The sequence below is a fragment of the Stigmatopora nigra genome, chromosome 3, assembly GCF_051989575.1.
Source record: "Stigmatopora nigra isolate UIUO_SnigA chromosome 3, RoL_Snig_1.1, whole genome shotgun sequence".
Taxonomy (NCBI): Eukaryota; Metazoa; Chordata; class Actinopteri; order Syngnathiformes; family Syngnathidae; genus Stigmatopora; species Stigmatopora nigra.
Genome location: NC_135510.1, coordinates 106,821 through 131,882, shown reverse-complemented (window position 1 = coordinate 131,882; position 25,062 = coordinate 106,821). Strand labels below are relative to the sequence as shown.

At 39.5% G+C, this 25,062-nt stretch overlaps 1 protein-coding gene across 1 annotated transcript in view; it reads right to left on the bottom strand.

The window, feature by feature from the left end:
* LOC144194256 (SH3 and multiple ankyrin repeat domains protein 2-like) overlaps positions 1 to 25,062 on the bottom strand; it is a 95,166-nt gene that overhangs the window by 5,020 nt on the left and 65,084 nt on the right. The window contains exon 14 of the mRNA XM_077713185.1: positions 19,828 to 22,318. Within this exon, the coding sequence (XP_077569311.1) occupies positions 19,828 to 22,318 (2,491 nt within the window). The remainder of the gene's footprint in view (positions 1 to 19,827; positions 22,319 to 25,062) is intronic.

Below are 25,062 nucleotides of genomic sequence, written 5' to 3'. Positions count from 1 at the left end.
TGGCTTGCTGAATCTCCCCTCTGAGGTTTTATCCGTAATCCATTCTATTTAATTAAATGTCAATAATTGAATAAGATGTCTGCCTGCAGTTATTGATAATTACGAACGAGGGTAATTATTAATGAACCTAACAAAGAGTCAAACATTTGAACAATATCCTTTTCCAAGGAGACTTGGTGAGTGTTAACCATTATGGATAAAAAAAATTAACCAACATTATAAGGGATTTACATCGTAGATAAGTGAAGATGGCATGACGAGAGGACGTCAACACAGAAGTGCGTAAGAATAGGGAGCGGACAATGACAAGGATGAGAATGAAGAATGTGGTCTTTGTTCTGCAGAAGACCTTCAATATGGCAAACAGTTTGGAACAACGGGTCCAGGAGATTGATAACAACAGGCTTGGAGCCATTGAATTTGGCCATTGGCGGTCGCCACGTTCCTCCTGAAAACCTCTTACTTATGGCACCTCCTGAAGATTCCATCAATTAATCTGACGAAAAGGACTTGGACTAAAGCTCTCAAAAAGATGTATTTTTATTTTTAGTATTATTTAAATCAAGAGGAGAGGAACTATTTCCACATTGAGTACAATACTTAAAGTATTAAATATTTATAGATTATATTTAGATATTATATATGAACACATTGCAGTCTTTTCATTTGCCTCTAACAGTAATTATGAATCAATACACCTCTTAATAATTGTACCTGTGGAGTAGTCTTTTTGTATAGGTGCGAAATAATAACAATAATAATCGGACATAGACTTTGTTATCATCATTGAATCGACAAAAGCCTAATTGTCCTCATACCCAGCTACTTATGACGAAATTGCTAGTGCTTCTCCATAAGGTGCGTCTGGAGAGTTGGATTGTTATGATGGTGGAATACCTTGCTTCCACAATAGCTACAGGTTTTACGACTCCTTGCTTCTTACTTGCACAGGCAGCTTCACACACTCATTGCTGAACAGGGACATGTGTGACATGCTAAAGTGTTCAAGTTATTAACGATTGCATGTGTGATGTACAACTAGTTCTGGATTGGATGTTTATCAGTGTTCGATTATTGATGCCTTGATCCAAATAGCACGAGTAATATGTTTAAGTCTGTATCGGTATTCGATTATTGATGTATCGGCACATAGCTAGGCAAACACGGGAGATTTTCCTCATTACAGTAAAAGTTGGATTAAGGACAATAACTAATCACTGTGTGATTATTTCTCCGTGTTTCAAGGTATGCTGTTTTTGTAGAGGCCGGTTGAGTTTGTGGTTTGCAAGATACACTGTTAAGCATTTGAGAAAGAAGATAATGTTTAGTAATGTTTATTTACTTTTGATGTGTGTGCGTGAATGTGCGAGTCTCGAGTCACGCACATGGAATAGCATTTAGCACGCTACCTTTGGCCGCCATTCCTGTTAGAATTATGTGCAGAGGGTATGACGTTCGTGGCAAAGGAAGCTGTTATTGAGATTTCATTGGTTGCCCTGCTGAAAAGTTAAGAAAACAACAATCTATGTATATATGTGTGTGTGTGTGTATATATATATATATATATATATATATATATATATATATATATATATATATATATATATATATATATATATATATATATATATATATATATATATATATATCTATATATATATATCTATATCTATATATATATATGTAATTGTATATTCTGTTTTTTGTGTGATAATTACAGTATGTATATATATGTATATATATATGTATGTATGTATGTATGTATGTATGTATGTATATATATATATATATATATATATATATATATATATATATATATATATATATATATATATATATATATATATATATATATATATATATATATATATATATATATATATATATATACATATGTAATTGTATATTATGTTTTTTTGTCTGATAATTACAGTAAAAGATTGGATTGAGGAGAACAACTAATCACACATTCCTGTGTTTCAAGTCATGAAAATGCAGGGTGCAACACATGCAGTATTTTAATTATTGATGCTAGAGCTTTCTCTTCTATGTACATAGAGACACAACCCTGCACACCCGAACACATGCACACACACACACACACACGCACGCAAGCAACACGTTCTGACTTGGCTTTGCTCGGTTACGTAATGGTAGTCTACTAAAGCATCGTAGCGCGTGACCTGAATAAAATGATGTTGAACTCTCCTGTGGGTTAGGCATGCCATCCTCACGCTCTCGCTAACACGTGCACAAATGTCCCTCCAACTCAGTCTGACATCATTGCAGACTCCAAGGCTGCTCTCATCAGCTGGTTGCATGGCAACCATTTCTTCAATGGGTACAACCAACACATTTAATCTGGATGGCTAAGAGATAGGAAAAAAGATAGAAAGAGAAAAAAGCTCCGAAGAGCAAAAACAAAAGGGATGCTACCGCTGCTCCCGAGGTTCATTCCGGTACAGTGAGGAAGAAGAACGAGAGCGGAGGATTGTGCACAATAGCGAGTGATGATGAAGCGAGACGTGCTTAAAAAAAAAAAAGCAAGTGCGCAAGAGGCTGGCCATGTGTGTGAATCTAGGTCATCTTCTTTGTGTCTATGTTGCCATCTGTTTGACAGTCACAAAGGCAGGAGTGCCAATACCCTTTCCATTTCATATGACAGGATTTTCCCTATCTGCGGACATTCTTATATTTTTGCTGAAGACCTAGCATACCTCTCCTCTTTCTCACACCATGGAGGCGGAACATTGACAACACAGCCAATAAGTCAGCGAGTTTATACGCTTATACAACGACACAAATGTTTCAAAGCAACAAACGAAAGCAGATTACGAGCAATTGTTTGATTCTAAGAGGATGTCTAACATGTGTGGTTATCTTAAAGGCTTACATCTTGTTCATCAGACCAGCTGACAGTGACATCACTCAACTTTTCAGATCAGACAACATACCCTTATAAATTGATTCATTTTTCATTCCACTTATCCTCACAATGGTAGCAGGGGTGCTGAAGTCTATCCTCCCAAACTTTGGCAGGTAGGCAGACTATACTTTGAATTTGTTGCCAGCCAAACAACAGACACAGAAAAGTACAACTAGACTTATAGTATAGCAGTTTTGATTGTTTTCTCACTTTAAGGGAACATATTGGGGAAAAATCATTTAAATTGAAAAATATGGTTTATATAAGTATACAAGGAATCGGGTTGTTCATCATAATCATCTTATCTTCATGAGATAGGATTACCCCCACAAAGTATTTAATTTTAACAAGGTTTGTTCAGTTCTAATTATAATGCATGGTTCAACCAAGCATTGCAATCTAATTGGAGGTGTTCTAACTTTATGAACTAATCCAAAAATGTTTTTTTTAACCAATCAGCCCTATCAGAAGAAAGTGTTCATAACTCTGTAGTAGGCAGATTGATATAAAAGCCATCAAAAGCCCCAATTCACTATGAAGTATTCATGATTCATTCCATTACACCACACTTATTAAAATTGTGGCATTAAGTGTTTACTCTCATATGTCTGAATACAGCACCCCCTCCCCCTAACATGAATCTAATGCATCAAAACATTTCAAGTTCTATAGTTTAATGGTGCATACGACAATATTATTCCCTACTAGAAATGGCACAATTTGAGCAGGTATACTGTGATTTATAGTAATCTATCGAATATCGCGGATAATATAGACCAGACATGGCTGCGATAATCGAAAAACTGCGAAAAACGATCACTCCTGTTGTTACTACATACCATAATACATGTTTTCACAACTAAATGAAAATACATGTACAGAAGTACATTAATCAATATTTATTAAATATCACAGTTAGAGGCATATGGAGACTGTAATGTATTAATATCCAAAGATAATCAATAAATAAAAAATAATAATTACTTCAAGGACTGTACTCACAATGGAAATAGTTCATCTCCCCTTGATTTAAAAAAAACAAAACAAAACAGGTAATTGTGAGCTTTAGTCCAAGTCCTCTTCGTCAGACTCGAGAGGCCTTGGATCATTGATAGAATCTTCAGGAGGAGCCGTATGGGAACTTTTCAGGAGGAGCTTCTTTCTGGGAGAGGTTGTCAGCGCACAAGGAACATGGCGACCGCCGTTTCTTTTCTTGTACAAATGTGCTTTCGTTCAAAGACATGACACTGTCAAGACAATTGCAAAATTCAATGGCTCCAACCATGTTGTTATCAATCTCCTGGACCAGTTGTTGCAAACTGCGTGCCATATTCAACATTTCCTGGAGAGGGAAAACCTTCATTCTCATCGTCGTCATTGTCCGCTAACCTTCTTCTGCACTCCTGTGTTGACGTCCCCTTGTCATGCCAGTTTTACTTATCTATGATGTAAATCCCTCATAATGTCGGTTCATTTTCATTCAGAGTGGTTACCACTCTCTTATTGTTCTTGGAAAAAGATGTTGTGCCCGTCTTCCAAAGGTTCGCTTCCTCTTTCTTGGTAAAACACACAGTAGATACATTTTTTGCCACAATGGCGTGTTATACCCTTTAGCATAGCAACGTCACTTTTCCTCGGTCACTCTCATCATGTCTCGTTTCTTCTTCTTCTTCTTCATTGGATCCTTTGCATGGCCCAGGATGCTTAGGAGGCATTTTCAATGGCAACTGAATATAAAAACAAAGCTGTAATAGGCTCGGCGTAGTGTTTCTCCACAAGTATCGAGTGCGAAGGGAAATTAAGTCGCAAAAAGATGGAAGTAAAGATGTTGGCCTTTTTATATAATCCTTCTTTTGTGGTGAAATATGGCTTTTTCTTCAGTGCTGAATGCCACCCAATTCAGGGGTGAAGACTTCCACCATTTTTGTATTCCCTGTCTTCCGCTTGCGAGTTTCAGTGGGAAATTTGACATTTTTATAAACTTTAAACTTAATATAAAAAAATTGCGATGTACTGAAGCCACAAATTGGTGAAAGATCACAGGATATCTATGTTAATTATTCACTGACCAATGAGCTAACATTACCTACAACTAGCTGAATAACTTAAGACACATAGTCACATAAGCATATTATCGTATTAGCGTATATTAGCGTATTTTTGAGTGAGCAATGTCCCCTCAGTTAATTAACACCAAAAATGTTGATGTTATTCTTTCGGGTTCTGTGATGTTACAGTATATGTACAGCTGCCCATTCTCTCTCTCTTATTCAGTTGACTCTCACATTTGAAAGTGTCAGAGTAAGTCCTTGTATACATTGTTTTTATACTTATTTTATTAATTCATAGTAATCTTTTTCTGATTACTTAAAAATTATCCCTTGAATTATTATTGAGTGGTAACATGGGGTCAGGGAGATATGAATAATAATTCAGCTTCATGTCATCCACCAATCCATCCACACACCGACTCAACCAACCATCACCCCACCCAGAAACCTGTCCATCCGTTCGTCCGTCCTTTCATTCGTCCATCCACTCATCCATCCATCCACTCATCCATCCACTCATCCATCCATCCATCCATCCATCCATCCATCCATCCATCCATCCATCCATCCATCCATCCATCCATCCATCCATCCATCCATCCATCCATCCATCCATCCATCCATCCATCCATCCATCCATCCATCCATCCATCCATCCATCCATCCACCCACCCACCCACCCACCCACCCACCCAAACCCACCCACCCGCCCACCCGCCCACCCACCCACCCACCCACCCACCCACCCACCCAAACACCCAACCACCCACCCACCCACCCAAAAACCCACCCACCCACCCACCCACCCACCCACACACACACACACACACACTCACACACACACACACACACACACACACACACACACACACACACACACAACACACACACACACACACACACACACACACACACACACACACACACACACATACATACATCCATACATCCATACATCCATACATCCATACATCCATACATCCATACATCCATACATCCATACATCCATACATCCATACATCCATACATCCATACATCCATACATCCGTTGTAGATGTTGACACTGCTGAAAAGTGGAGCTATGGCGAACCAGCGGTGTATTCCGGCGGTATGTCCTGGCAATTCGATCGTGCATGCCGGCGGCAAGTGGGGTCCGCCCCGCGACCCGGTTATAACAGGCAGCGATGCCTTCACGGACATTTTTATTCAAAAATGAACTGAAAATTCCAGGGTTCACAAGTGTGGGGATGCCGCTGGCTGCCTTCATGATAAAGCCAGCCATAATTAACAAGTTCAACCCTCCTCATGATTTAAAAATACAAGAACACAGCCTATGTTTTGTCTGATTTGTTTATTACAGACATTGGTGTTTTAGGTTGTTTTGTTATTTGTTTTTTAGGTTGTTACGATCCCACGCTTAGTCAGGCGAGTACAGTAATCCCTTAAATAATGTGGATGATGTAGACCAGACATGGCCACAAGAAGACAAAATGAACTTAATACAAATAAGAACAAAGCCCTGCTGCCTGTTTACTGGATGAGCTACCAAAAAGCTTGGATCTCGAAAGGCTTCACCAACAGTTTCATCCCAAATGCCAAGCTTTACCTTGCTGAAAAGGGGGGGGACCCTTTTCAAGGACTTGGACTAAAACTCCCATTAACCAGTTTTTTGGATTTATATCAACTATTTTCACTGTGAGTAGTCCTTTCAAATGATGTCTATCTATCTGCAGGTTCTTATCTATTGAAGGGTGCATTTGAAGGCATAAGAAAGTTCAGTACCATAAAAACACTTGGTGTACAGAACTCTGCCCAGTGTGCATCACCATCAGCAAAACATCCAATAATCACAGCGTCATTGGCTCCCCAGCTGTCTACAGGGTTGAGTCAAGAAGTGTAAATAACCATTAGCCTCCCATACATAAGCTCACCTCTTCTTTCCCTCTACACCAGGGGTCGGGAACCTTTTTGACGAAGAGAGCCATAAACAATTCATATTTTCAAACATTATTCCTTTAGAGCCATACTCAAAATTTAAAAGTTTAAATACATGAAAATGTGAGCATTTATTATTCATTTCATCACTTTGAAAGTCAAAAAAAGTCTGAATTCTTTTGAGAACATTATTTCACTGTTGCTAATCAATGAGTATCAATGAGAGTATGAATGCAGAAGAATCTAATGAAAAAAAACATGATTTAAAAAGGCGCTAGAGATAGTCTCGGCGCCACAGTGCTGCCGTGACACTCTTGTTGGTGCGTCCGGGACTTAGGTCTCACACCAGCGAGTCACATGCTTTACCACACATGTTCGCGGAGAGCCATATATACCCATCAAAAGAGCCACACATGGCTTCCGAGCCATAGGTTCCCTACCCCTGCTGTAGACCCTCAATGAGAAGCCATTGTTTGTATCCCGTTGATCATCACATCACACTATGTTTACTAAACTCGACAAGTTGTCACATTTCTGCCTCTCTTTCCATTATTTACCTCTTGGACCATTTGGATGAACACACGATTGAACCATCAACAGACTTTCACTCAACACTATCTTTTGGTTTGGAGACAGGATGTCTGTGGTTTATGCTTTTACATAACTAGTAATTCGGTTACCCAAGCAGTGGGGCCCAAAAGGGGATGGAATGTTTTTTCTGTTCCTGGCTGTTGTCATGACCAAGGGAAGTTCACACCTTTTCCCCCCCAACTCATCTCTTTAGAACAGGACATGATTTGAGTTACACCCACTTGTTCATTTGCATATGGTCTTAAAAGTGGATTTTTCTTGGGAGCAGGCTCTCTCTCCAACCCAGAAGCCACTGAAGGATGTAGGGAGAAGGGCCCGGACTGGTCTGTATTGTCTAAATCAGTGGTCTCAAACCGGTCCTCAAAGGGCCGCAGTGGGTGCAGGTTTTCATTCCAACGCAACAAGGATACCTTTTGCAAGTGCAATCAGTTAATTAGAGTCAGGTGCTACTTATTTTAAAAACACCTGATTGGTTAAAATGTCGGCACTGGATCGGTTGGAACAAAAACCAGGACCCACTGCGGCCCTATGTGGAACCGGTTTGAGACCACTGGTCTAAATCAAGGGTGTCAGACTCGGGTTGGTTCGCGGGCCGATTTAACGTCAACTTGATTTCACATGGACCGGACCATTTTAGATATAATATTTTTAATATTATTATATCGTTTTTTTATAGATCCAAAACAATGTTATTTGAGCTTTTTTTTCTTAGTAAGGGAAAATGTCCTTTATAATTATGTTCCATATTAAAGTGGAAAACAGAAAATATTTTTATATATTTTTAGAGTTTACAAAATGATTTTGGATGAATTAATATAATTTTAATGATTGATTTAAAAGGGCATAAATCAGTGAATATAATAATCTTCATATACATAATATTGTCTTAGAATCAAATTTGTTCCTTCTTCTGTCCACTTGAGAGAATTAAATTTGCCAATAGAAGAAGCTGTCGTAGCTGTTCATCACAGCACACACAAAAAGAGCATCTACTACAATATATATTTTGAAATTGAAAAGGCTGAAATATTTAATAAATATATATTTTTTGATAATTGTACTTGCGTACTTGTATTTCTGTAAAGGCGTGTATACATGTACCGTGGTAGAAATTCCTTATCATACTTTGTGGTTTTTCGTTCATTGGGGCCATGTCTGGTCTACATAAACAGTGATATTAGAGGGATTAAACTACCACTTCGCTCCTTGGTACCATCTAACGGTCAATTAGGCATCCAGGGTGCTCTATTTTCAGATAAGTGCAACAACGTCAGGCCAGTGCCCGGACTTAAATGCAATCTCAACTTCCACCCCAGCATCCCGCTATCCTCGCCAGCTAAAGTGCTCTATTTTCGGACAAGGCCAATGGCGTCAGGCCGTAACATCATCCAGAGCTTGCACTTTTGCACATGAGGCTCCCGGACTTCGCTGACTGAGTTCTGTTTTAGTTTTAGTCATCTTTATGGCGTATGCCATAACGTCGCACGGGGCTCGCATTTCTGGTAAAAATCCACCTTACAGAGGCTTCCGGCGCTGCTCTATTTTTAGATAAAAATGACGGCCACTGCCAGCTGCCCGCCATTTTTTCCATGGGTACTGAGTTTTCTTACTAGCAAGGGGAAGACGGGGAGTGGCTTCCGATTGCGAGTGTCACATGGATTTTGGTAGTAACAATGGGGGTGATCCTACTTCGCGGTTTTTCATTTATTGTGGCCATGTTTGGTCTACATTCACCATGATATTTGAGGGATCAGGATACTGTTTATCATCATGTTTGAGAAATGAAAGTGAAAAGATTTCAAGGTGGCTCTGCATCCCTTGAGGAAAAGGTTTGGACACCCATACCCAACAGGAACAAACCAAAATAAGAAAAGCGTTTTAATAATGTAACAAATGTATATTACAAATCAGTGGCGGTCCGTGAATATTCTAGTGGCGCCTTCAGCTATCGGAATCAATCCAACCCTTTTATGGCTATAAAACCTCTACTGCAGCTACAGCTGCGACACAAAAAATCATAAATGATAGCTTCATACAATTGAAATATTATTTAGGAATAGAGCCATTTTTTACTCACCAAAATTCCTTTTTAACTGTACACAATATCCATCCTCCTTTCTTTCCTCCTTCTTTTCCATCGGCATCGAATCTAATGCTTTAAGGTGAGCCTGTCCTGTCGTATTTCTGGCGTACGTTCGTATTTGATTTAGTGCTGAAAATGTTCGTTCCCGGTTGTGACAGGCTTGCTTGCTTTGGAGTCGTCCGACCTTTCTTAATGATGTACAGTTTTTTTTCATGAAAAGTCCGTCTTGAAAATGGCTTTGACAGTAAATCTGCTAAGGAATCCTTGTTTTCTCCTCCTTCAGACATTGGGGGTTGACAAAACCGCTGTTAAATCAACACAACAATATATTTGCTTGTGCAGCTCGCTCCAGATACAGTTTGGTAGCTCTGGTTAGTCCACTCTATCACTAGCCAATCATAGTTGGTGAAAGCGATGACGTATCCCTATGCCTTCGTGAAGGCAATGACATATCCCTACGCCTGCGAGAAGGCCTTGGTGTCACCAAATCAAATTCTGATTGATTAAAGCAACAGTCTTATCGACGCTTGTTTGTTTGCAGCAGAGCCTGCAGAACTAGAGCTGTGTATACCTGTCACTGTACACAACAGAGGTGAGAATTTTTTTACTTGAAAATCCACTGGAAATGAGAAGAGGCACGTTACAGTCATGTTATCCTGCCTCGCAGAGAGAACCAAACTCACTCCGTATGTCATTTTAAAACATAAGATAGTACCTAAGGAGGCAATGCCAGCTGGCAATTGTATGTGCTATGCAAAGGGGCTGGATGGAAATGGAATTTGTAGTAGACCAGCTCAAAGTTGTGTGGGGCGGACCGCTTGGGGGACTCAGATAAAAGAGGAACATGCTGATTTTGGATTTTTTTGGACGGTTGTCTCAGCCAGTAAAAAAACAAGTGAAGGCAGTGAACAGTGACTTGGTAATCAATCCGTAGGAATGACAAGTCAGCTGCAAGTGTTGGACGTTGTAGTCAACAAACCATTCAATGACAATCTGCAAAACAAATACACATAGTGGCACCGACTGGAAAGATTCAGGTGCCGACGGTACGTTTGACGTGCTATGGGAGGAGCCAGAGGATTGGAGTGAGGACAGTGACACTGATCACAGAGAAGAAGATGATGTTTGTGAAGAGTAAAGTTTTGACATGACAGATCTCAGCGACGCTCAAGTTTAAATTAGTTTGCATTACTTTATCACAATGGTTTTCTGGATTCAGATTTGTTTCAAGACTCTTGAATATATAGTTATAATTTGTTACAGATTTACTGTAATTATTTTCTGTATAAAAACAAGACAATAGTGTTCATAAAGTCTGTTTGCGATTTGAGACATGAAAAAGAGGGGATCTTCTTATATTCAGGCCAACATGGTAATCCGAAGAAAAGGAACGTCCTTTTTGCTTGTTTGTAATATTCGGCGCGCCATTCTTCTACTGTGAAATTTCACTTCTTCTCTGATGAGTGCCACCCTTTTCAGTGTCGTAGAAGAAACGGTGCTCTGACTTCCGCCATTTTTCACCACCATTTTTACCACCATTTTCCTCTCCTGTCTTCCGCTTGAGAGTTTCAGGGTGGATTCGGGCATTTTTATGAACTTTTTTGATACTTAAAATAAAAAAAATGTGAGGTACTCAAGCCGCAAACTGGTGAACGATCAGAGTAATCAGAGCATAACTAACAGACAGTAATATGTTTGTTACCTGTTGTAATACAATGCAAAGTGAATCGAACCATAATATTTACTGGTATCAAACCGAAATTTATCATTCAGAAAGAACTGTCAGTGAACTGCAACAAACTTGAATAATATTTCTTTTGATTCAATTTAGAACATCTAACATAACCTCTCTGACAATGATGACATCAAACTGACATGGTAAAATCCATGTACTATGCTGAAGATAAGAATTAATACATCAATGGAAAGATTACTGCGGCAAGGTAAAAGCTGATGAATCCTACCTGCGAGGGTGAACTTGGGGAACATGAAGAAACAAGAGATGAAGGAACAATGGGAAACTTGAGAAAATGGAGATGATCTGCAAATGAAATGAGTACAAAGCATGAGGTCAACAGACACAGATGATGCAAATGAGGTTAACATAATAGAATGTGGTATGAAGCGTGAATGGAGTGATGCAAGGCAGGGCTTATAAGCAGCTGCTGGGCATTACACTGTAATTAACAAAAAATCATAGGACCATTTTGATGTATAACTCTGTTTAGTGAAACGGAAAAAAATAGGTGCCCAAAGCAAAGATCTCCTTTCCCCCTGCTTTCTACATCTCTCCAATGAGCGATGGACTTTCCATACAAAATGCATGACACCATTGAATTATTCATTTGGCTTTTTATCCCCCCCATAGTGAGATGTGAGGTTATAAAAACACAAGCTGATGGAGCTAAGGAACTATTTCACAAAACAAATATCCCACTTCTTAAAATTTTATAATCTTCTGACTAATTTTGTCATACATTAAAGTGATTAAAAACAAATTGCTCATGTGCAACGCAGAGGAAAAACAATCTCGTTTAATAAAGTGAAAAGAGACAGAATTTCATTTTTATGACGGGTAATAGTAGAGAAAAATGTAAATAAAAGCCAATATTTCTCCAAAAGTACACAAAATATGGCTGTTGTCAGGCATTTTTAAAGAGTATTTCTAATTTAACCCATCAAATATATTGTATCTTAGCTTGCGCTGCTTACTCTCCACGCGTTGGTTCTGCACTCTGCAATGCTTGGCTATTTGAAAAAAAAAAGCTTAAATGGACCCAGGCTTTCTCTTAGACGGAGAAAGACAACAAATTGATAAGGTAAAGAAACCTGTCATGTTCGTCAAACAATGACTTTGCTTGTAAATGATTTTGTGTTTATGTTTTTTTTTTCTCTGTTATCAAATGTCTAAAGAAATGTGAGACTTGTATACTAGAATAAAGTGCTATTCACTAAAGTAATTCATTCCAGAAGTTTTTCCATAGGCGGCTTGGCGGATGAGTAGTTAGCACGTTGACCTCACAATTCTCGGCTACTGGGTTCGATCTCCTGTGTGGAGTTTGTATGTTCTCCCCGGGCTTTCATGGGTTTTTTCAAGGCACTCTGGTTTACACCCACATTCGAAAAACATGCATGGTAGGCTGGTTCAACACTTTAAATTGCCAGTAGGTATGAGTGTGAGCGTGAATGGTTGTCCGTCTCCTCTCACCCTACGATTGGCCGGCCACCAATTCAGGGTGTCCCACGCCTGGTGCCCCAAGTCAGCTGGGATGAGGCTCCAGCACCCCCCATGACCCTAGTGAAGATAAAACAGTTCAGAAAATGAATGACTGGATTTTTCGTGTCATATTTAAGATTGAATTAACGTAATTCATTCCACAATCTTTAATACTACTCAATACAAATCCTTTAAAATTATAAGTGTACCAATTTGTATCAAATATGAATGCAAAAAAATTGCTAAAATAGAAGAAAACTATTTATTGAACCATTAAGATTTGAACATAACACTGGACCAAGGTGGCCTAGTGACTGACATTGCTCCAAGGTATGTGTGAGCATGAATGGTTTTCTGTCTCGTTGTGCTATGAGAGTGGCAGGCCACAGATTTAGGGTTTCCCCTGCCTTGCGCCCGTAGTTAGTTAGGGTTGGTTCCAGCATCCCCTGTGACTGATGAATGAATGAACATCGAACCAAACAAAAATTAAAACAAAACGCACCTCAGTTCAAACATGCAATCACTGATGGGGTTGGTCAAGCTCAAATCTCTCTCTCTTTCTCTCTCTCTTGCTCGCGCGATCGCTTACTCTTGCTTTCTCTCTGTGGTCACTCACACAATGATATGTGCCCACGTGATGCTCCTCATGGTGCATTTGTGGGCACAATGGTTGATGGGTGCGTAATGGCACCCTGACAGAAAAGAGTTTTAAATTTGGCCATGAGTTATGCTGAATGAATGAGTGTGCCACAAGTGACCATGCAATGATTGCTGTTTCCATCTTATATTTATGTTATGCCTCTTTTTTGCCATTAGGGCCTTCAAGGGCTTCTCTGCTGGCCTAAGAAATATCTGAATCACAGACTGGTGTTAATTATATTCTGTCCATGAATACTTATTAAATAATTTCCAATTTGTCTGTTTGTGTCCTTTCATTACTTTTCCACCTGGTTGCACTGCTTCCAGATGTGTGTTTTCATATTGAAGCATTTAACTAATCACATTTCAGCCATTATTTGTTGCCGGGGTCAGAAATTTGCCTCAAGGCCTTCACAATCAGTTCTGCATGCTCTGTTGCATTAAGCATGTGTCAAAAAGACTGTTGCTTTAACCAATCAGAATTTGATTTGGTGAGACCAAGGCCTTCTCGCAGGCGTAGAGATACGTCATCGCTTTCACCAACTATGATTGGCTACTGACAGAGTGGACGAGCCAAAGCTACCAAACTGTATCTGGAGCAAGCTGCACAAGCAAATATATTGTTGTGTTGATTTAATTGTGGTTTTGTCAACTCGCAATGTCTGAAGGAGGAGAAGAAATTGTTTTTTTTTGCACATTTACTGTCAAAGCCATTTTCAAGACAGACTTTTCAAGAAAAAAAGCAGGACATCACCAAGAAAGGTCCTACAACTCCAAAGCAAGTATGCCTGTCACAACCGGGAACGAACATTTTCAGCATTAAATCGAATCAAAACATTTGCCAGAAATACGACAAGATAGGCTCGACTTTCAGTATTAGAAGGAGGAAAGAAAGGAGGATAGATATTGTGTACAAGTAAAAAGGATTCTCGGTGAGTAAAATATTGCTATATTTCTAAATAATTTTTCAATTGTTTGAGGTTATTATTGATGATTTTTTTTGTGTTGGAGCTGTAGTGGCAATAAACATCTTATAGGCATAACATATTTTTGAGAGTTGGATTGATTCAGACATAGGTGAAGGCGTCGCAAGAAAATTCACGGACCGCCGCTGCTTTTTTGATATTTCATAACTCGGACAAATTTTCATATCTTGGAACAATAATTTACCTTTCAAAGTGTCTCGTGTGTTGAAGCATTCGCAAGTAGAAGTACCAATGTAATATATGCAACCAACCTTTACACTTGGTGTTGTCTATTGCTATAACTGTGATGAGAATAAGAGTCTTACTCTTAATGACAATATCGAAATAGGAACGATTTATTGTAACATAATGCCATTTGCGATTTCAACACAAAATATAGACTGAGCAGAATATGGATATCTCAGACTTTTAGTTTAACCAATTGCACACCTTTTTTTCCACTAAAATCAAACACGCCTCAACAAATGAGAAAAAAAAAGTCTTCAAGGCAGTGTAACAATCCTTCCTAATTATAGAAACCATAAAATCATCTGACAATAAAGGTTCCAAACTACCAATGAGAACAGTGGACGTTTCCCAGACATGCTTGATTGCTTTCACAATTTTTTTTTAATAACTTCTGGGTCCTTATTTAAATATCTTATCCCTCCCAGTCTGGTCAAAGAAAATTTAATTGACAGACACAAAGCCGAGGATAACTTAACTCCATTAAAAACTTGCAGATCTACTTAAAATGAGCTATTTCGAAGTTGACGCTAAACATCATTGCTGTACCTCCGGGATACACTTAATTTTTACCTGATTTTTTTTACTATCCCAGGCATGGAATGCTCTCTCACCAAGCTGTAAACACAACTAGTTCACATCTAACTAGTGCCCATAGAAAGATAAAGTGTAAAGCTTAAAATATTTTAGTTTTTTCAGCAGTGTGGTGTGAGAGTTGCTAAAAATATTTATTCTCTGATGTTGAGCCAATGTCATCCATAAAAAAAATAATACAAAAATGTCTAATTTCTTTTCTATTAATTTTTCATACTGAAAGTATCTAAATGTTTAAACTTTTGAACTTTATTTTGTATTGTGTATGAGTGAGTGTGTGTTTGTTTAGAGGTGCAAATAGCATTTTTGAATTTGATGTCTCTAAGGCGAGAGAAGTACGCAATTGCGCAAGCACACAGCTTAGAGTCTAAGCTGTGTGCTTGCGCAATTGCGTACTTCTCTCGTTTTTTTCAGCGCACTGCAAACATATGCAACACAAAAAATAAAATCCAACCTGAATTGTACAAAAATAGACATTACATTTTTTTTTCAGGGCCATTTTGCAAAGCAAATCAGAGTGGCAGCCTGTCACTGACAAATGACAAGAAATGGTAATTTCAGATAAAATCATGGCGAAACGACTGGGCCTTGGCAGAGCCACTCAACAAGACAAAGTAAAAACGAAGTGTGGTTCTTTTGAAATGGAATGGCTGTCGGAGTATGTGCACATAGAAGAAGCAACAGTGAAATCGGGTGAGAAAGGTCTCCTCTGCAAAACATGCAGGGAAGCTAAAGTTGTAAGCAAGTTTTCCGATGAAAAAATATTGCATATCGATTTGAAGCTTCACTATCTCAAATGACATATTAAGCAGAAAAGTTATTTGAATGAGAATGAAAAGTGAGAAGCATAGTCGTGAAAAAAAAGGTAAAATGTTGTTTAGTAAGATGTTTTATTTCTATATATAAATTATTAAATTTTATTGCGACTAGATCATTTATGGTTAGTACAAATGCACCTTCTTATGATAGGTGTGATACTGGTGTGTGCCCATAGCGGGCAATTATGGTGTTGCTTACACTGGTCCTCATTGTGCTCAGGGAGTTTGTCTGTAGGCCCAGACATGTGAAATTTTGAGGCAACATTGTCTGCAAGTTTGGAAAAAAACATCAGTTTTGTATATTCTCCTGGTGAGAAGGGTTAAAAAAAACTTACTGTCATGATCAAGCATGATAAAAACGACTTAAAGGGCTCTGATTTACAACTTTGTGAACAACAACATAAGCCCAAGTTTGAAGACATTCCTACAATTGTAAGAAAATGATTTCATCAGGTACGGTCCATACTCAGCAGGGGTGTTAACATTTTTTTACTCCAAGATCTACTTTTCAAGGATTCAACTTCCCCTCTATATATGTTGAAATGCCTCCTATTAGAGCCTTTTGTAAAGTATATAAATATATATGCGAGCGAGAGGGAATTGGAGTTAAAATCCACTCCCAATTTATGCGCTAGCTTAATGCAGAGATGTCAAATTCATAATAGTCTAGTTAAGGAAAAACACAGACTGAATCAAATCTTATTATCAGCCGATCTACCAATAATACCTTGGCGAGCTACTGGTAGATTGTGATCTGCCTATTGATCACCTCTAATCTACAGGTTCAGAGAATCTGAGGAAATCAATTAAGAAACAGGAAAGGTCAAGGATTTACAAAGATGATATGTGTCTTTTGTAAATCCTGTAAATGTGGCGTAAGGGACAATGCAATTCAAGTACTACAAAAAGGTAAAGAAGATGTACGTATGCTAAACATACTCATGTATTAGCAACTGAAAGTTGCAGGAATTAAAGTCGTAACAGTGAATGTTCTGTGTTAGGGTCTTTTCAGTGAATTCAATTGAATGAAGACTGACAAGGATTTGCAAATCATTAGTGAAGTAACAGATTATCTGATTTGTGATCACGATCTTCACTTCGGCACACATGAGATTCATGGATTGGAAAACCAATCTGTCACTATATATATATATATATATATATATATATATATATATTTATTCTCTGATGTTGAGCCAATGTCATCCATAAAAAAAATAATACAAAAATGTCTAATTTCTTTTCTATTAATTTTTCACACACATATATATATATATATATATATATATATATATATATATATATATATATATATATATATATATATATATATATATATATATATATATATATATATATATATATATATATATATATATATATATATATATATATATATATATATATATATATATATATATATATATATATATATATATATATGTATATGTGTATATATATATGTATGTGTGTGTGTATATATATATATATATATATATATATATATATATATATATATATATATATATATATATATATATATATATATATATATATATATATATATATATATATATATATATATATATATATATATATATATATATATATATATATATATATATATATATATATATACACACAAGCCCACTCTGCTTGGACTACTTATTTATTACTTATTTATTGATTATTTAATGATTATTTTTCCGTACTATATATTGGTTGTGTCTGCTTGTTTGTTGGTGCATCCATAGACTCAGCGAGTGTTGCGACCTGGTGCTAACATCTCCAAAACCAACCATAGAACTCATCCTGGACTTTAGACCGAACGAGCCCGCTTCAGTCTGATGACCTAACATGGACTATTTATGTATTGATTTATCTGTCCGTCTGCTCTTATTTGTGCACTATGTGGTGAAAGCTTCGAAATTTCATACTTCTATAATGACAATAAAAGCATTCAATTCAATAAGGATGTTGACGAGTTAGGTGGTTGATGTGCACCAAAATGGATGCATTAGTAAATGCAACGCTCGGCAATACACGAGGAATTCAACAAGGCAGCCGAGGAGGACTTGGACTCTGTGGAAAAACATCCTGAACAGACGGTCTACGGAGCATGAGTTGTATAATGACAATAATATCATTCAATTCAAAATGCAACAATTTGCAATACACAAGGAATACAATGAGAAGGCAGCCAAGGAGAAAGCTGCCACCAGTGCAACAACACAGATCAGAAAAAAACGGGGGAGAAACGAACTTTCCAACATCGTGGAAAAAACATCCTGAAAAAGTGTTAATGAGTCGTGCCCACTCTGACAACGTTGGTCTTGTGCATGTTAGAAACATTATTAAAAGTTGTCAAAGGTCTCGTCTTTGTACAGTTTTTTTTTCCAAACTGTTTGTCAACCAGCACTGCAGAAGCAGGTAAGAACCTATACGCATTTATAAAATGGGTGTAAAATTACATTTCAAATAAATCACAAAACATTAATGTTTGTTGTTCATTAATGTTGTTGTTTGAATTCTTAATGGTGTTTATTAAATGTGTGTTCATGTTTGTGTGCTATCTCGATGTTGCATCCCGGTTGCTTTCTCTTGTTCCCATGCATTTCAACACGGGTAGATTTTGTATATATACAGTGGTACCTCGACATACGAGCAATTCGGGAGTAAAATTTCGAGCAAATAATTATCTCGACATACGAGAGAAATTTCGAGATACGAGAAAGCCAAGTGGCCGAGAGATGACATGTCTTTTATGCCGCATCTCTTTTGTATGTAACAATATCTACGACACTGGGCGGAGCGTTGCATTTTCTTCAGTGTTTTTTTCCCGTCACTCAGCGCGAATGGCAGAGCGATTGCTAATACGAGGAGTTTATATTACTTCTCGTTGGCAAGTGGTCGTGCGTTATCCTGTTGTGATGACATTTGTGCGCATCATTTTCGGAATATTTTGAAGGGAATACAAAAGCAAACAGGACATCAATCGTGAAAGTCAGTTTGGAGGCGGGGCAAACAGCCAACCCCAAATTCGTTTGTTATATCACGATTCACCAGTGCAAAAAGTCTCCCCCACCACCACCCACCCTCTCTATGACCCTCTCTCTACCCTCCGCGAAATCCATCTAATTGAGTTCTATTAAACACATTTTAGTAATATTAAACCACTAGTTATGTGATACTTTGTTAATATTTGGCGAATCAAAGAAAGAAAAAAATTCCAATCCAATATCCTGTTATTGGTGTTTTTTCAGAGGGTTGGAACTAATTAATTAGTTTTTAGTTCATTTCAATGGGAAACGTTCGTCCGAGTTACGAGAATATCGACATACGAGCTCAGTCCCGGAACAAATTAAGCTCGTATCTCGGGGTACCACTGTACATGTTATTAATTTTGTGATATTAATAAATGATTTTAAGATAATTGTCTCTCGTTTTGTGTGTTTCTCACATCTTTCTTACAAAATTGGGACACGTTGACCAATTTTAGGGTTTAGTTGGTAGTTGTGCGAGGACGATGAAACGCATTAGAGAATTTACATATAATGTAATGTAATCTACTTACGATTTTTTGTAGTTACGAAGAGTTCAGCAACGAATTAATTTCGTCAGTAAAGGTATGACTGTATTATAATGTATTATACAACATTGCTTTAAAAACAGCCTGAAAAAAGGCAGATTAAGAAATAAGTGCACCTAAGCAATGACACTTAAGTTTTCAGTCAAAAGAGAAATAAATGAGTCATCTTTTACCTTGTTCCAAAAGCTCCTTGGTTTCCTATGGGGGAGTCGAGGCTATTTCCTGATTTGGGTGGCTTATCTCGATTCATGTTTTGAAGAATAGAGCTTAACTCTGTGATAACTGTGTTCTTGATGTCTTGTGTAAATGGAGGGCTATGAAGCTCAGGGGGTTGATCACCCCATAGTTTGGATGTCCTTTGAGTGGGTGTCCTCGGAGGTTCAAAAGATGAAGTATGAGCAGAAGGCGCCTGAGCTGGTGAACCATACGATTCCGGTGGTTCTTCAATTAGTGCATCATGGCAAAATGATTTGTTGATGACTGATTTGGCTTTGGGCTTGGGTGGTACAGGGGGCCTATCCACCATAAAAGAATGGCTATCCGCAGCAGCATATAGGCTTTCCAGGGTGGTGTCGCAGAATCCTCCCTCTGATGAAAGAGTAGAGATGCTTGACACGGTGCTAGTGGTCTCCATGTGCTGAGGGTCTCCACTGCTGCGGCTATCTACCTCTTCAATACCAGAGTCCCCTATTCCAGCCTCTTGATCTGGTGGAGGAGGAGGATATGAAGGGGGCATACTGTTCGTTACCCGTTTGTGTTGATCAGTAACAAGTGGAGGGCCATGAATATTGTATGAGGGTAGCAGAGGCCCCCCATTTCTCCTCTGTTGCTGAAGCATTTGTGCAATGGCAGTAGCCTGGTCATCGGGGATGTCAATACTGTTTGCAAACTCTAGAGGAGGTGGGAGTGGCTCTACGTAGTCAAAATCCTCATCAATGTCAACTGACGCCAGAGGAGGAGGGGGTATCCGGAAGGGTAGTTTCGCAGGTTCATCCAGGGACTCACCTAAAGGAACACTACGTCTTCGTGTTGAGGAGGGCTGGGGAATTATAGACAATGTAGGGCCAATGCGAGGATCAGGTTGATTTGGGTCTTTCAGCTCAGATGGCCTGTTGCTATCCTGCCCCTCCAACTCCTGGTTATTTACCTTGTTGCTTGCTTCTGTACTTGTATGAACCATCAACAGTCCAGTTGATTTAGGTGTGTCTGCCACATCTCCTGTTGAACTGTTCCTCTCCTCAACTGTCTGGTTCTGTCGTTCCTCCTGGGCCACATGACACTCATATTTTTGCTGAGTCATTTGCCTCCGCAAGCCACCTCGCCCTGGACGCCCCATGGTTGCTGACGAGATTGCAGCAAAACTTGTCTCAATCCCAGACCGCAACTTGGTATCAATGAAGAGTGGCTGGTTGAGGTCTGGTTTATGGCTTGTCTGCAAGGGGAGGGACTGAGCTTCATTTTTGGGACTTTGCAAAATCTGAGGGAGATTTTTTTGTGTATTTTGATGATTTTGTTGTTCCTTCATTGCTCGGTCACGAGCTGCAAGAGCCAAAGCAAGAGGAGAATTAGGGTCCAGAGGTTTCCCTGTAACAGGGTGAAGGTAGGTTCCATTGGCCCGATAGTGGCTCTTTGGGGGAGTGGCTGGGAGACTAACGGGACTGTCTAGATTGAGACATTGACCTGTTTTCGTGTTTAGAGGCTCCCTAACCACTGTGGGCTCTGGAGTATTAAAATCTGTCATGTTTCCACTTCCTCCACCAACAGGAGGTCCAAGGTGCACTGGTGGAGCCATCATCCTTCGGAGTCGCTCATCACTCCCAAACATGCCCTCATCGATGGACTTTGACTGCCGAAGACGAGGCATCGGGGTAGGATCAATAAGGTCATCATCTCCAATATCAATCGACTGGAAGGCAATAGAATATTTTTTTGCCTCAAGCCTTTTCTCACGGTCACGCACGGCACCAGCAATGGCTGCCGCAAATGGGTTGCTTAGCGACATCAGGTCTTCTGGTCGCAGACCACCACTCCCGCCAACATGTGTCATCAGAGATGGGTGTTCTGGAGTTGTTGGCTCGATCTCCATACTGCTACCCTGGCTGCTCTTTCCACTACTACTGGTGGAAGGTTCCTTGACAATGATGGTAGGAATGGGGATTGACGAGCATGTTCGCTCAACAGGTGTGGTAGGCATGGAAGCTGGGGCTGAGAGGTTTGCGGCCGTATGACACGTTTTTTCTGGACTGTCTTCAACATTTGACTGTTTTACAAGCATACCCTTCCTTCGAGCGGGTTTTGTTGGCACATACAAATTCTTACTACCTATCTCAGAGTAAGGATTTTCAGGCACTGTTGTGCGCCCACGCATGCGTGGGCTCTCAAAATGCTCTGAACTCTGTCTGCGATAGCCCCGCCTCAATGTACCAACATCAGAGGTTCTAGAAATAGTCGTCACTGCATTAGGTGAGTTCTGGGTGAAGGTGGGTCTTGTGGTATTGTAACCCTTGGGTGTTGAGCCAGCAGGTGAGTTATAAGCAGGTGGCGAAGGGGGTGAAATTGCTGGGGGAGGAGGAATATCCTCTGATGTATCTGGCATTGAGAGACTGCGGGAGAACTTAAGTAACGGAGGGGTAAGGTATCCCTGTTTTTCTTCTTCCGTTGTACCTTGAAAAGAATTGGGGAGAAAGTATAAATGTATATATGTTTAAAATACTGTTACATTTTGAAAGAAAATGTTAAAATGATTGGCAACAATATTAAAGTGTTAATTAATTACTCTCAAGTTAAGATGTAGGATTGCACATATATTTTTAATAGAAATTGATTCGATAAGCCCCTTTGCCAACAGTTGATTGGACAATAAATTTTTTCTCATATTAATCACTTGGGCTCATATGGAAAGTACTTTTATTCAGGATTTATTTCAAATGAGTTGGACGATGTTTAACCAATTTAAACATTAAAGATAAAAGAAATCAAGATGAAGACACTTCCAGGAATATCTGTTTTGTTTTTAGTGTGTGGCTTGTGCTCAGAGGAGATGTTTTCTTCTGCCTTACAAGTTTTTAAAGATGTACTTAAAATCTTAATCTTATTCCACTTATCCGAGGTCCGGTCACGGGTGCTGCAGCTTAATCAGAAAATGCCAGACTTTCCTCTTCCCACCAACTTCATCCAGCTGTTTCGGGAGGATCCATGGCATTCCTCAGTGTGCCCTAGGTTGGCCTCCTGTTCAGATGTGCCCGGAAACCTTGACCAGGGAATCAGATGCCGAATCATCTGGCTCCTCTCGATGCAGAGGAGCAGCGCCTCTGCTCCAAGACCTCAAGATATTTAAACCACTTCTCTTGAAGAAGGGCCTCATCCTTGACCTGGAGAGGTCATACCATATTTTTCCGACTACCACCATGGTCTCAGATCTGTAGGTGCTGATTCTCATCCTGACTTCAGACTGGGTTGTGAATTGTTCAAATGAGAAGGTTAGGGTTAAGTGATCACAACCTGATTAAGCCAAGAGAATAAGACCATCTGTAAAAACCATGGATGCAGTTCTGAGGCCATCAAAAGGGAAAGCCCTAACGTCGCGACAGCGTCTAAATATTCTGTTCATAAAAGTTATGAACAATATCGGTGACATAGGGCAGCCCTGGTGGAGTTTCACTCCCACTGGAAAGGGATCTGACTTACTGCCGGGTACACGGAACGTGACCAGTTGAATGCCTTCTCCAAGTCCACAAAGCAAATGTAGACTGGTTGGGCGAACTCCCACGAGGAGTGTGATTCCCCTTTAATTGGAGCACACCATTCGGTTCCCCTTTTCACTGTCTGCCAATTCAGAGGCACTGTCCCCGATCTCCACGTAATGTTGCAGAGGTGTGTCAACCAAGACCCCACACCATCCAGAACTTTTAGAAACTCCGGATGGCTCTCATCCAACCCCGAGGCCTTGCTACCTAGGAGTTTTTAACCACCTTAGTGACTTCAACCCTAGAGATCGTCTCTGACTCCCTAGGCTCTTCTTCCTCATGGGAAGGCATGTCAGTGGAGCTAAGGAACTCTTCAAAGTATTTGGCCTACCATTTCACAACATCCGAAAGCAAGGTCAGCAGCAAACCATCTCCACTATACACTGTGTTGATGACGCACTGCTTTTTTCTACTCAGACATCGGATGGTGGACCAACATTTCCTTGAAGCCAGTCAGAGGAAGTTGATCTCCATGGTCTCAACAAACTATTCTCATGGCAAGGTTTTTGCTTCAGATAACACCAGAGCCACAGGCCGCTTGGCCAGGCACCACACATCAACTGCGTTCTGAGTCCTGTGGGCTGAAAAGGCAGATAGAACTCCTTCAGCCTGACAGCACCCCTTGCCGCAGGTTATGGGTTGCATTTTTATCCATAGCTTTGCATTTGCTGTGCTTTCCTGCTATTATCACTAATTTGCGGTGACCTCCATCACGAGTTTACTGTCTCCTGAATCTCCAGGCGGGTGCAAAATGACCTCTACACTTGAGTTGGCATGCGATCATGTTGGCATCTGTTAGGTAAGTAGGTCTTTGGGGCTTTTGTTTGGTTTTTGGTAGTTCTGGATCTTCTCCTTTGTGACTTGTCCTTGAAATTGTCCATTGTGTTCACCTGTTGTTTCCACATTTTTCAGGTTTCTTAAAGTTGTTAATTTGGTACTTTTTATTGGGCTTTGTTTCTAAGGTTTTATTTTTGGAGAACAAGTTTATGTTTAATAAAGAACTTGTTAGTCTCCATATTCCCTTATCTTTCCCTGCTTCCCTGCACACCAAAAACTTAACGTAAAGGAAGTGAATGTTTTGAGGAAATGTGTCATCCTCACAGATCTATGATCGTAGGTTCGATCGACTGCATTTCAGTTTCCTCCCACACCTCAAAAACATGCAGGGTATGAGTATGAGTGAATGTGAGTGGTTGTCCGTCTCCTTGTTCAATACAGGCTGGCCACCAATTCATTGTGTCCCCTCCCCTGTCTGGTGCCCAGAGTGGGCTTTTTTGAAAAGTTTTATTTGACTGCAATGACATTTGATTGGCTGGCAACTATTTCAGGATATCCCCCACCTAAAGTTAACTAGCATAGGCTCTAGCAGCCCCCACGCCCCTTGTGAGTGAGTATAAGTGGTATGGAAAATAAAGAAAAAATATACAATTTACTCACTGGAATAGTCCTGGGTTCCAATCCAGGTTATTTCCATCTGTGTGGAGTTTGCATGTGCTCTTCCCCTGCGTGGGTTTCCTCCGGGTACTCCGGTTCCTCCCACATTCCAGAGACATGCATGGTAGGCTGAATGGACACTCTAAATTGCCTCTAGGTATGGGTGTGAGTGTGTATGGTTTTCCGTCTCCTTGTGCCATGCAATCAGCTGGCCACCGATTCAGGGTG